The sequence below is a fragment of the Chionomys nivalis genome, chromosome 1 (genome assembly GCF_950005125.1).
Source record: "Chionomys nivalis chromosome 1, mChiNiv1.1, whole genome shotgun sequence".
NCBI classification, from domain to species: domain Eukaryota; kingdom Metazoa; phylum Chordata; class Mammalia; order Rodentia; family Cricetidae; genus Chionomys; species Chionomys nivalis.
The window spans coordinates 160,116,880-160,129,049 of NC_080086.1; the positions used below are offsets into that span (position 1 = coordinate 160,116,880).

Below are 12,170 nucleotides of genomic sequence, written 5' to 3' on the forward strand. Positions count from 1 at the left end.
AATTAACTCTGCAAAAATCTTTCAGAGTTTTCCCTAAAATAGATGAAACAACTTAAATGAATATTTTCTAAATCTCTCACCAATGACAACGTTTATCTCCCTACACACCGGATTCCTTCCCAACAGTGTTTTATTTTTGACAATAATAAAAAATTCCCTCCTTTGTCATGTATTACATATCTCTTCAAACATATTATCACGACTGTCTCTTATAGAGTGCATGATTTTTTTGATAATATCCTTCATGTAATCTTTACCCAGTCAAAAGTCTATATCTTATACTCCAAATTGATCATTCAAAACACAAATTTACTGACATAGTTTTCATGTGCAAACATATCTATACTTTTTAAGTGTTTTTGAAATTAAGTTTATAATTGACAGATTTCTACATAATTCATAATCTGTTCCTATGTTATTATTTATTTTGCTAATTTTATGATGCTACCTACACATTGTAGACAGATAATTTTTATTGAAATAAGTTTCTCACACTTGGATACCTTCTGGATATTTTGCATGATTTTGCTTAATATACTATAATTGCTATTTATTTCTAAGGGAATTTTACTGTTGTTTAAAAATAATTAATATACAAATATTCTTTTTATCTTCACTATACATAAAACCTGCATTTGAAAACACAAATGGTAGAAACGTGTTGACTAGATGTTTTCACACAGCTCTAGTTAATAGTATCTCCACTTTGTGCTCATCTTCCATCAAAATATAGTTGAGCTTCTTTTCTTTACTTTACTATGAATATGTGAGGGTCCAAATACTGACTTCATGACAAACCATTCCAGTTAGGAAGCCAGGGCTTGGTCTTTACAGCTATAGACAATCTGTAGGTTCTATAGATCACCCTAAATTTGTGATTTTTTTCACATTGACATTTAAAAAAAAAAACCAAAGTATAGAATGGAAGAAATAATTGCTCTATTTACGTGTATAAACAAGACAAAAAAGCCTGTGAGTCAAGGCTAAGCCCATAGCTGGCACCAAGAACAAACTGGGGTTGAGCAGTGACCATGGTGACCATATCAATTTTACTGAGATCTCCCTCCTTCACAGCTCCACATCACGTTTTCTGGTCAGTATTTATCTGCAGGCATTTCTCCTGTTTGCCAGGTATCCTCCATGTTCCTGTGATGAATAACAAAATCCTGTTTTGCAGAATCATAATATCCACATATTCGCCATACCTCAAATAACACAGTTTTAGATATTCTTTACTATTTATCAATGTGCTCAAAATTAAACTATGCAAGCTCATCAAACAGATCATTTTGAAATAAGACTTACACCCGTGGTTCACTGATTGAGATATGAGTATCATGAAGGAAGGACTTTCTTTTACTGTTTTTTAAAAATTGTAATAGGAGGTATAATCATTATGGCCATAATGATGTAGTAAATGATACAGCAAGAAAAGCTTTGCAACTAGGGGCACACCTTAGGGGTAAAGCATGTACTTACCATGTATGGGGCCCTCAGTTTAATCCCTGGCATGAAAAAAGAAAAGAAATAATGCAGGAGAAAAAGAATAGGGGAGGGAAAGGACTCTTGAAACATTCTAAGGAAAATGGTCTCCTCTGACATCTATATCACACCCCTCTTCCTAAGGCTTAGGAAACAGCACAGGTGATAGGGAAGAGAGTTTCTAAGATTCAGAGGGACGTGAGACCTGAGAGAAAATACTGTCTTCTTGACATAACAAAACCACTGAACTCACAAATTTACAATAACCAAAGTTCCATAACTCCTGCCCAGATCACACTAATCAACATTTCATCATGACAGTTGATGGTCACTAGGGGAGGGAGAGTCAGTTTTCCTTAAGAATGTGGCTGCTGGTAGGTGGGTGGTCCATGCTCCAGTGTGTGGCCCTATAGCCATGAGTAGAAAACACACATTTTATTTGTCAGGTAAATGAATGCAAACTAATTACCTTTGTTTGGCCCTAGTGAAAATTATCTTCATGTGCCTTTGAGAATTATCTAGTAATTACTCACTGCAGCAATTTATCAAGAACTAAATGTGTGCTCTATGACAAAGAAACAAAGGCCAAAAAAATGTTCAAGATCCTTTAGACAAACATCTTCATGGCACAATACAGGAAATTTAGAAATCAAGCATTATTCAATAAATCTTTTTTCAGCTAAGTAAATCTATTCACTGGTTATATGGAAACTCATATTTTCTGCTAAGATTTAAATCTAGTTCTAAATTATAACAACTCAAATATTTTCCTTTCACTAATTCAATCATAAAACTCACTGTTTTACCTTTATCTTCCCTTTTTCCATTTTCTGTCCTTCTATAATTTCTTTAGTTAGAAGTATCTGCAATCTGAAAAAGAATGAAAAGTAAGAAATTCATTTATAAAACTGTGAAATTTCATGTGAAAACCAGATTGGCAAGACTGGAGAGCTGACTTGGTGGATAAAAGCACTGACTGCTCTTCCAGAGGTCCTGAGTTCAATTCCTAGCAACCACATGGTGGCTCACAACCATCTATAATGATATCTGGGGCCCTCTCCCAGTCTGACCTAAAAACAGAACACTGTATACATCATAAATAAATCTTTAAAAAACAGATTGGCATTTATCTAGATAATATAAGTAAAGTTTGACTTCAGCTTCTCCTGCTTCCTTGTTCTGAAATTGTCTTCTAACATTTCATCTCTATGCCACATAATTTTAAGCAATACTCTCCATGTCTCTGCACAAGGGTTCCTTATAAAGGACACAACTCCTCCTAGATGAGTATCCTTTCCTCTCCTCTTCTAAAAACAGAACATTAAGAAAGTCAAGATTTGTAATACTGTAGCTCTATAATAGAGCTTCATGTCAGGGATGGCGATGCCTCTGGAAGTTCTTTTATTGTACAGGATTATTTTGGCTATCCTGGTTTTGAAGTTGAGCATTGTTCTTTCAAGGCCTGTGAAGAATTGAGTTGGGGTTTTGATGGGTATTTCATTGAATCTATAGGTTGTTTTTGGTATGATTGCCAATTTTATTATGTTGATCCTATTGATCCAAGAGCATGGGAGATCTTTCCATTTTCTTGTAGCTTCTTCAATTTCTTTATTCAAAGACTTAAAGTTTTTGTCCAACAGGTCTTTCAGTTTTTGGTTAGTGTTACCCCAAGATATTTTATGTTATTTGTGGTTACTGTGAAGGATGATGTTTCTCTGATGGCTTGGTATTGGAATAGACAGGTTGATCAATGGAATCTAATTGAAGACCCTGATATTAATTCACACACCTGTGAAGAACTGATTTTTGTCAAATAAGCTAAAATTACACATGGACAAAAGAAAGCCTCTTCAACAAATGATGCTGGCATAACTGGATGTCAACAAGTAGATAAATGAAAATAGACTCATATTTATTGCCATACACAAAACTCAAGTCCAAATGGATTAAAGACCACACTGAAGGGAAAGTGGGAAGTAGTCTTGAATGCATGGACACAGGAGACCACTTCCTAATATAACCCCAGTAGCACAGACACTGAGAGCAACAATAAACAAAGGGAATCTCCTGAAACTGAGAAGCTTCTATAGAGAAAAGGACACAGTCAATAAGACAAAAAGGCAGCCTACAGAATGGGAAAAGATCTTCACCAACCCCACATCAGACAAAAAAATTGATCTCCAAAATATACAAAGAACTCAAGAAATTAGACATTATAATTCTAAATAACCCAATAAAAAATGGGGTAGAGAGCTAAACAGAGAATTCTCAACAGAAGAATCTCAAATGACAAAAAAAAAAAAAAACTAAAGGAAATGTTCAACATCCTTAGCCATCCAGGAAATAAAAGCCAAAATAAAAATAACTCTGAGATACCATCTTACACCTGTCAGAATGGCTAAGATCAAAAACACCAATGATAGCTTATGCTTGAGAAGATGTGGAGCAAGGGGAACACTCATCTATTTCTGGTGGGAATGCAAACTTGTGAAACCACTTTGGAAATCAGTATGGCGATTTCTCAGAAAATCGGGAAATCAATCTATCTCAGGATCCAGGAATACCACTTTTGGGCATATACCCAAAGGATGCTCAATCATACTACAAAGGCATTTGTTCACCTATGTTCATAGCAGCATTATTCGTAATAGCCATAACCTGGAAACAACCAAAAAATGGATAAAGAAAATGTGACACATTTGTACATTAAGTACTACTTGGTGGTAAAAAGCAGTGACATCTTGAATATTGCATTCAAATGGATGGAATTAGAAAACACTATCTTGAGTGAGGTAACCCCAACCCAAAAATATGAATATGGTATGTACTTGCTCATAAGTGGATACTAGCTATAAACAAAGGACATTGAGCCTATATATATATAGTTCATGATCCTAGAGAAGCTAAGTAATAAGGTGAACCCAAAGAAAAATATACATAGAACCACCTGAAAATTGGAAACAGACAAGATCATCTGACAAAACTGGGGGAGTAGGGAGGGGAGAAGGGAGGGGAGAAGGGGAGAGATAAGGAGAACTTGAGGGAATGGGATAGTTGAGATGGAGGAATGACAGAAATGAGAGCAAGGAAAGAGATATCTTGATTGAGGGAGCCATTATAAGGATTGCAGAAACCTGGCTCTAGAGGAATTCCCAGGAATCCATAAGGATAATCCCAGCTAAGACCCTAAGCAATAGGAGAGAGGAGGCCCAGTCTTGACATGCCCTGTAATCAGGCTGGTGAATGTCTTAAATATCACCATAGAACCTTTATCCAGCAACTGATGGAAACAGAGGCAGAGACCCGCATTGGAGCACTGGACTGAGCTCTCAAACTCCAGTTGAAGAGTAGGAGAATAAGCAAAGAGGTCAAGACTATTATGGGAACACCCATTGATACAGTTTACCTGAGTTAATGGGAGTTCACCAACTCCAGCCAGACAGGGAAGGAATCAGCATAGGACCAACCTAGACCCTCGGAATATGGGTGACAATTGTATGACTGGGGAAGACTGAGGGGCTACTGTCAGTGGCACCAGGATTTATCCCTACTGCTTCTACTGACTTTTTGGAACCCATTCTCTTTGGATGAATTCTTTGCTCAGCCTAGATATAGTAGGGAGGACCTTGAACCTTCCTCAAAGCAATGTGCCTTACCATCTCTGAAGTGGATGGGGGTGGGAGGGGAAGGTCGAGAAAATGAGAGGAGAAGAGGGAGTAGGAACTGGGATTTGTATAAATGAAAAAAGATAGTTTGTTTTCTTTTTAAAAATAAAATAAAGAAACTCAAGGTTTGAAGTCCAATAAATATATTTCTAATGCTAAATCTCAGACAATGGTTTGGTTATATTTGCTATTAATATTTGGTGTTTTAAAGTGAGGGATTCAGACATCACTGAGTCTGTTGAAATTTATTCAAATATACAGAATGGGAAAAGATTTTTACTATAGAGAAGCTACCTCTTGAAGCAGATGGTAGCAAATACAGAGACCCACAGCCAGACCTTATGCAGAGAGTGAGAGACCTTGGAACACTCAGCCCTATATCCCTCCCCACAGGGTTCAGGGAACCCTGCAGGAAAGGAGACAGAGTGTTAGAGTCAGAGAGGATGGAGTATGACAAGAAAACAAGGTTGTTGAAATCAACATGGTCGGTGCATATATGCACAAAAACTGGAGCAGCATGCACGGGGACTACATAGGTCTGCACCAGATGGGACCCTATAGACGAGTGGAGAAGTGAATATATGCCCCATCCCTAACCCAGAATCTCTCTCCAATTAATAACAACATGCAAAAAAAGATGTAGTTTCCTCGAAGGGAGTCTCTCTGGAAAAACAAACTACTCTATCGGATTAGCTATGTGCTCAGGAGTAGATGGCCAAAAGAAAATGAATTCAGCAGTATCTTTGGAGGCACCTTGACCCACAACATTGTGCCAGGGGTTTTCCTTTTTCAAAAAAATATCTTTTATTTTATACTTATTTTATTGTCTTTATATTTTTTTTTCTCTCCTTTTCTACAATAGATAACCAGGCGGTGGTGGTGCACACATTTAGTCCCAGCACTTGGGAGGCAGAGGTAGGCGAATCTCTGTGAGTTTGAGGCCAGCCTCGTCTACAAGAGCTAGTTCCAGGACAGACTCCAAAGCAACAGAGAAACCCTGTCTCAAAACAAACAAACAAACAAACAAAAAAAAAAAACGACAAAAAAAAAATCCACAGCCACGTGCGAAAGCCTGAGACTCGTGGAGTGAGGGACGCTGCTGATTGCCGGAGGCGCGACCAGAACGCAGTGATGAAGCCAGCTTTCAGCCCCCGTGGGGGTGGCTTTGGTGGCAGAGGAGGCTTTGGTGGTGACAGAGGTGGTAGAGGAGGACGAGGAGGCTTTGGCGGAGGTCGAGGAGGCTTTGGTGGAGGCCGAGGTCGAGGTGGAGGTGGAGGCTTCAGGGGACGAGGAGGTGGAGGAGGAGGTGGACGAGGTGGAAGCTTCCAGTCTGGGGGCGGCAGGGGTCGAGGTGGTGGCCGGGGAGGCAAGAGAGGAAACCAGTCAGGGAAGAATGTGATGGTGGAACCACATCGGCATGAAGGCGTCTTTATCTGTCGCGGGAAGGAGGATGCCCTTGTCACAAAGAATCTGGTCCCTGGAGAGTCTGTGTATGGGGAGAAGAGAGTCTCTATTTCAGAGGGAGATGACAAAATTGAATACCGAGCCTGGAACCCCTTCCCTTCCAAGCTGGCAGCAGCAATCCTGGGTGGCGTAGACCAGATCCACATCAAGCCAGGGGCCAAGGTGCTCTACCTTGGGGCAGCCTTAGGCACCACCGTCTCTCACATCTCTGACATCGTTGGCCCGGATGGTCTGGTCTATGCAGTTGAGTTCTCCCACCGTTCTGGCCGTGACCTCATCAACTTGGCCAAGAAGAGGACCAACATTATTCCTGTGATTGAAGATGGCCGACACCCACACAAATACCGCATGCTTATCGCCACGGTGGATGTGATCTTTGCCGATGTAGCACAGCCAGACCAAACCCAGATTGTGGCCCTGAATGCCCACACCTTCCTGAGGAATGGAGGACACTTTGTGATTTCCATTAAGGCGAACTGCATTGACTCTACAGCATCAGCAGAAGCTGTGTTTGCATCTGAAGTGAAGAAGATGCAGCAGGAGAATATGAAGCCCCAGGAGCAGCTGACACTTGAGCCCTACGAACGGGACCACGCTGTGGTTGTAGGTGTGTACAGGCCACCTCCCAAGGTGAAGAACTGAAACTCGGAGCTCTCTGGATTCAAAGAAATGTGTGTTGCTACTGTTGCACGTGTTTGTTAGTTTTTTTCTATTAAAAGACTCATCTGTCAAAAAAAATCCACAATAGATAATATGCATACATATGTAGTCCATATATACACATATATTTGTATATATGTAGTATACCTTCCAGTTTCATGAGTTTTTTATTTGAATACGCATTTTTTTATTTTTCTTTTTATTTTACTTTCCAGCTGAAGCCTCCTCTGCCCCCTCCTCTTCACCCAGTCTTTCTCTTCAATTCCTACTCTTCAGCTCCCAAATTCCCTTCTCTTCCATCTCCATCCAGGAAAGGGCAGGTCTCTTATGAGTAACAATAAAACATGTCATATCAAGTGACGATAAGACTAAGCATCTCCCCAAGTATTAAGGCTGGGCCAGGCAACCCTGTAGGAAAAGTAGGTTCCCAAAAGCCAATAAAAGAGTCAGAGACAGCCCCTATCCCCACTGTTAGGAGTCCAGTAAGAGGACTAAGATATACAATTGCAACACATATGCAGAGTACCTAGGTCAGTCTCATGCATGCTCACTGGTTGTCAGTTCAGTCTCTGTGGGTCCCTATGAGCCTTCTTATGGTGTCTTTGGCCACTCTGACTCCTACACCCCTTTCACCTGTTCCCAGAAGGACTCCCGAACACTGCCCAGTGCTTGGCTGTGGGTCTCTGCATCTGCTTCCATAAGTTGCTGGATGATGCCTATTTGATGGCAATTGGGCCAGGCACCAATCAGGTCACAGGGGAAGGGCACTTCAGGCTAGTCTAAGCTAAGGTCTTCCCCATTCCCCTGTGCCAAGCTTCAGCATAACCTGAAATGCCCCCCATGGAGTTCCCCTCAGCACTCTCCTCCTCCATGCCCCACACCTGATCACTATTGCTCCCATCACCACCTGCTCTTGGTGCACCTAAAATCCTTTATTTTACAACTAATACCCACTTTATGTTTACCATGTTTGTCTTTATCGCTCTGGGTTTCCTCACTCAAGATGAATTTTTTAAATAATCTTTTTTTATTTTACATACTAACCCCAGTTCCCCCTCCCTCCCCTTCAGCTGCTTGCCCACCCCACCCCTCATGCATCCCTTAGAGAGCATGAGGTCCCCCATGGGAGCCAACAAAATCTGTTACATCACAAAGACAAGACCAAGGCCCACCTCTCTGTATCTAGGCTGAGCAAGGTATCTCTCCATAGGGAATGGGCTCGAAAAAGCCAGTTCATGCACTAGGGATAAATCCTGGTCCCACTGCCAATGGCCCCACAAACCACCCAAGCCACACAACTGTCATTCACATTCAGAGGGCCTAGTTCATTGCTATGCAGGTTCCCCAGTTGTCAGTCCAGAGTGTAGCTCCCACTAGCTTGGGTCAGCTCTTTCTGTGGGTTTCCCCATCCTAACCTTGACCCCTTTGTTCATATCATTGCTCCTCCCTCTCTTCAACTGGAATCCTGGAGCTCAGCCCAGTGGTTAAATGTTTATCTCTGCATCTGCTTCAATCAGTTACCAGATGAAGGTTCTGTGATGACAATTAATGTAGTTATCAATCTTACTATAGGGCACAGCCAGTTCAGGCACCCTCTCTACTATTGCTTAGAGTCTTATCTGGGGTGATCCTTGTGGATTTTTGGGGAGTTTCCCCAGTGCCAGGTTCTTTCTAACCCCATAATGACTCCATCTACCATGATATCTCTTTCCTTGTGCTTTCTCTCCGTTCTTACCCCAACTGTACCGTCTCATTCCCTCATGTTCTCCCCACTCCCCATCTCCCCTTCCCCCTATTTGCTATGCTCTCAATTTATTCAGGAGATCTTGTCTATTTCCCCTTCACAGGGGGATCCATGTATGTCTCTCTTACAGTCATCTTTGTTACCTAGCTTCTCTTGGGTTGTGACTGCAGGCTGGTTAGCCTTTCCTTTATGTCTAGCATTCACTTATGAGTGAGTACATGCCATGTTTGTCTTTCTGACCTGGGTTACCTCACTCCCCATGAGATTTCTAGTTCCAAAATGAATTTTTCTAGTCCCATTCATTTATCTTAAAATTCTTGGCATCCTTGTTTTTAACAGCTGACTAGTGTTCTGTTGCGCAAATGTACCATATTTTCTTTATCCATTCCTATGTAGAATGACATCTAGGTTGTTTCCAGATTCTGACTATTACAAATAAAACTGCTATGAGCATAGTTGAGCAAGTGTCCTTGTGGTATGATTGAGCATCCTTTGGGTATATGCCTAACAGTGGTGTAGCTGAATCTTGTAGTTGGTTGATTCTCATTTTTCTGAGGAATCACCACATGACTTCCAAAGTGGCTGTACAAGTTTGCACTCCCACCCGCAATGGAGGAGTGTTCTTCTTGCTCCACGTTCTCTCCAGCATGATCTGTCATTTGTGTTTTCTTCTCTTAGACATTCTGACAGGTGATAAGATGGAATCTCAAAGTCATTTTGATTTGCATTTCACGGATATCTAAAAATGTTGAACATCTCCTTAAATGTTTCTGGGCCATTTGAGATTCTTCTGCTAAGAATTCTCTGTTTAGATCTGTACCCCATTTTTAACTGGATTACTTGTTTATATCTAGTTTCTTGAGTTCTTTATATATTTTGAAAATCAACTCTTCACCAAATGCGGGATTAGTGAAGTTTTTTCCATTCTCTAGGTTGCCATTTTGTCCTATTGGCAGTATTTCTTACTTACTGAAACTTTTCAATTTCATGAGGTCCCATGTAATAATTGCTGATCTTAGTGTCTGTGCTATTGGTGTTCTGTTCAGGAAATTTTCTCCTGTGACAATGCATTCGAGATATTTCCATTCGAGATTATTTTCCACATTTTCTTCTGTTAGGTTCAGTGCATCTGGATTTATGTTGAGGTCTTTGATGCACTTGGACTTGAATTTTGTGTAGGGTCATAGACAAGGATCTATTTACACTCTTCTACGTGCTGATATTCGGTTAGACCAGCACCATTTGTTGAAGATGCTTTCTTTTTTCCATTGTATAATTTTGGATTTCTGTCAAAAATCATGTGTCTATTGATGTGTGGATTTATGTCTCTGAGTCTTTGATTCAATTCCATTGATCCACATTTGTTAACCAAGATTTCTGTACTGCCCAGTCCCACAGTCGTTCAGTACCAAAGAAACACACAGAGGTCTACATTAACCATAAACTGATTGGCTTAGTAGCTCAGGCTTCTTATTAATTAATTCTCACATCTTACATTAACCTATTATTCTTGTTTGTGTTAGCCACATGGCTTAGTACCGTTTCAGTGAGGCAATCACATCTTGTATCCTCTGTGTCTGGGTAACGACTGTAGACTGAATCTTTCCTTTTCCCAGAATTCTCCTGTTTGTATTTTTCAGGAGCAATTTGTAATCCCTATTTAGGCAAAATGTTTTTTACTTCTTCAAACATTCTTTCTAAAGTATCTGCATTTGAGTCAGATAACAAAATGTCATCTATATAATGGTAAATTTTAGACTTTGGAAATTGCTTCACTTTATTTCCAATAGCTGATTTATAAAATGTTGGCACATGGTGAGACTATCGAACATTTCCTGTGGGAGGATGATTCACTGGTATCTCCTAGTAGGCTGAGAATTATTATAAGTAGGCACTGTTAAAGCAAATTTTTCTTGATCCTTTTCTTCTAAAGGTGTAGTGAAGAAACAATCCTTTAAATCAATAACTATAAGATGCCATCCTTTTGGTAACAGATAAGACAGAGGAATTCCAACCTGTAGAGGGTCCATCGGTTAGATAATCTTGTTGACAGCTCTTAAATCTGTCCCATTCTCTATTTTCTTTTTAACAACAAATACAGGAGAATTCTAAGGGCTGGTTGACTCTTCTATATGCTGAGCATCTAATTGCTCCTGTACCAGCAGTTCTAAAGTCTGCAGTTTGTCTTCCATTAAAGGCCATTGTTTAACCCATATGGGTTTCTCAGTTAACCATTTTAAAGGCAAGGCTGTTAGTACCTCTGAAGGTTTGCTAGTTGCTTTGTGTTCTTGTACAGCCTGAATAGCTGGTAACCTTTGTTTACAATATTTTATAATATCTTTCCCAGAAACATAAGTTTTGGGCACTGCAGGAATGTTAACCTGAATATTCCGTTGCTACAATAGGTCATGGCTGTTGTGGTTTTCTTCCTTTTGGGAGACAAGCCACGCCCACTCCCATTACCTCTGACCTTCCTGCCACCATCTCTCCCCTCTCCCCTTCCTGTTACCTTGATGTGCGCATGTGTCTCTCTGTCTCTCCCTCTTTCTCTGTCTCTCTGTCTCTCTCCCTCTCTCCCTCAATAAATGTTTTATGGCTATTTTCTGTGTCTATGGGTCTCTTACACGCACCTGCCGCTGTTGGGAATTCTGCCGAATGGCCCTCTGCTGATGGGAACTCTGCCACCTCTTGGGTGCTGGACTCCAGAGCTGGCGCCCCGCACCAGCCAGCCCCACTGGGGATCCGCTGGAGCTCGCTACTGCTCTGTGAGCCAGGGGCGACCCCCCACACATTTTAAGAATAACAATTTAAAACCAAAAAAAAAAAAAATAATAACAATTGGTGCTGTCTCGTAAGACCTACTCGTCCCGGAATTTGCACCAGAGGCCATTGCTCCGGTTTGGCGCCATCTGGAGCTCCAGGGCCTCCCGGGACACGATCAGAACCGAGGACCTACGCCCACGTGTTCCATCTGACTGTGAGCGGCCCCCGCAAACCAGATCAATCGTGAGTTCTCCCTTTCGGTTAGCTGAACTGCCCCTTCTAGCCCGGAGATTGTTCGCTTGAGCTCCTGGCAATCTCTGCTGCTTTCTGGGGTCAGGGGGACCCTCCTGGTAGGTTGTTCCCTTTGCTAACATTCACCCCTGGCTTTCATC

General features: G+C 41.1%; 1 protein-coding gene across 2 annotated transcripts; it reads left to right on the forward strand.

Moving 5' to 3' along the window:
- The first annotated feature begins 6,278 nt into the window (after positions 1-6,278).
- On the forward strand, positions 6,279-7,256 carry LOC130885457 (rRNA 2'-O-methyltransferase fibrillarin-like). Of its 2 annotated transcripts, XM_057786949.1 has the most exons (2): positions 6,279-6,405; positions 6,571-7,256. In XM_057786949.1, exons 1-2 carry the CDS (start codon positions 6,279-6,281, stop codon positions 7,251-7,253), a joined length of 810 nt encoding a protein of 269 aa, XP_057642932.1. In that variant the 3' UTR covers positions 7,254-7,256. The 2 variants fall into 2 exon arrangements, with proteins under 2 accessions (XP_057642932.1, XP_057642924.1); XM_057786941.1 differs by having other exon boundaries at positions 6,279-7,256.
- Positions 7,257-12,170: the final 4,914 nt, after the last annotated feature.

Bases quoted from the DNA above. Each gene is read 5' to 3' on its own strand.
- LOC130885457 (XM_057786941.1), top strand. From the start codon at position 6,279: ATGAAGCCAGCTTTCAGCCCCCGTGGGGGTGGCTTTGGTGGCAGAGGA.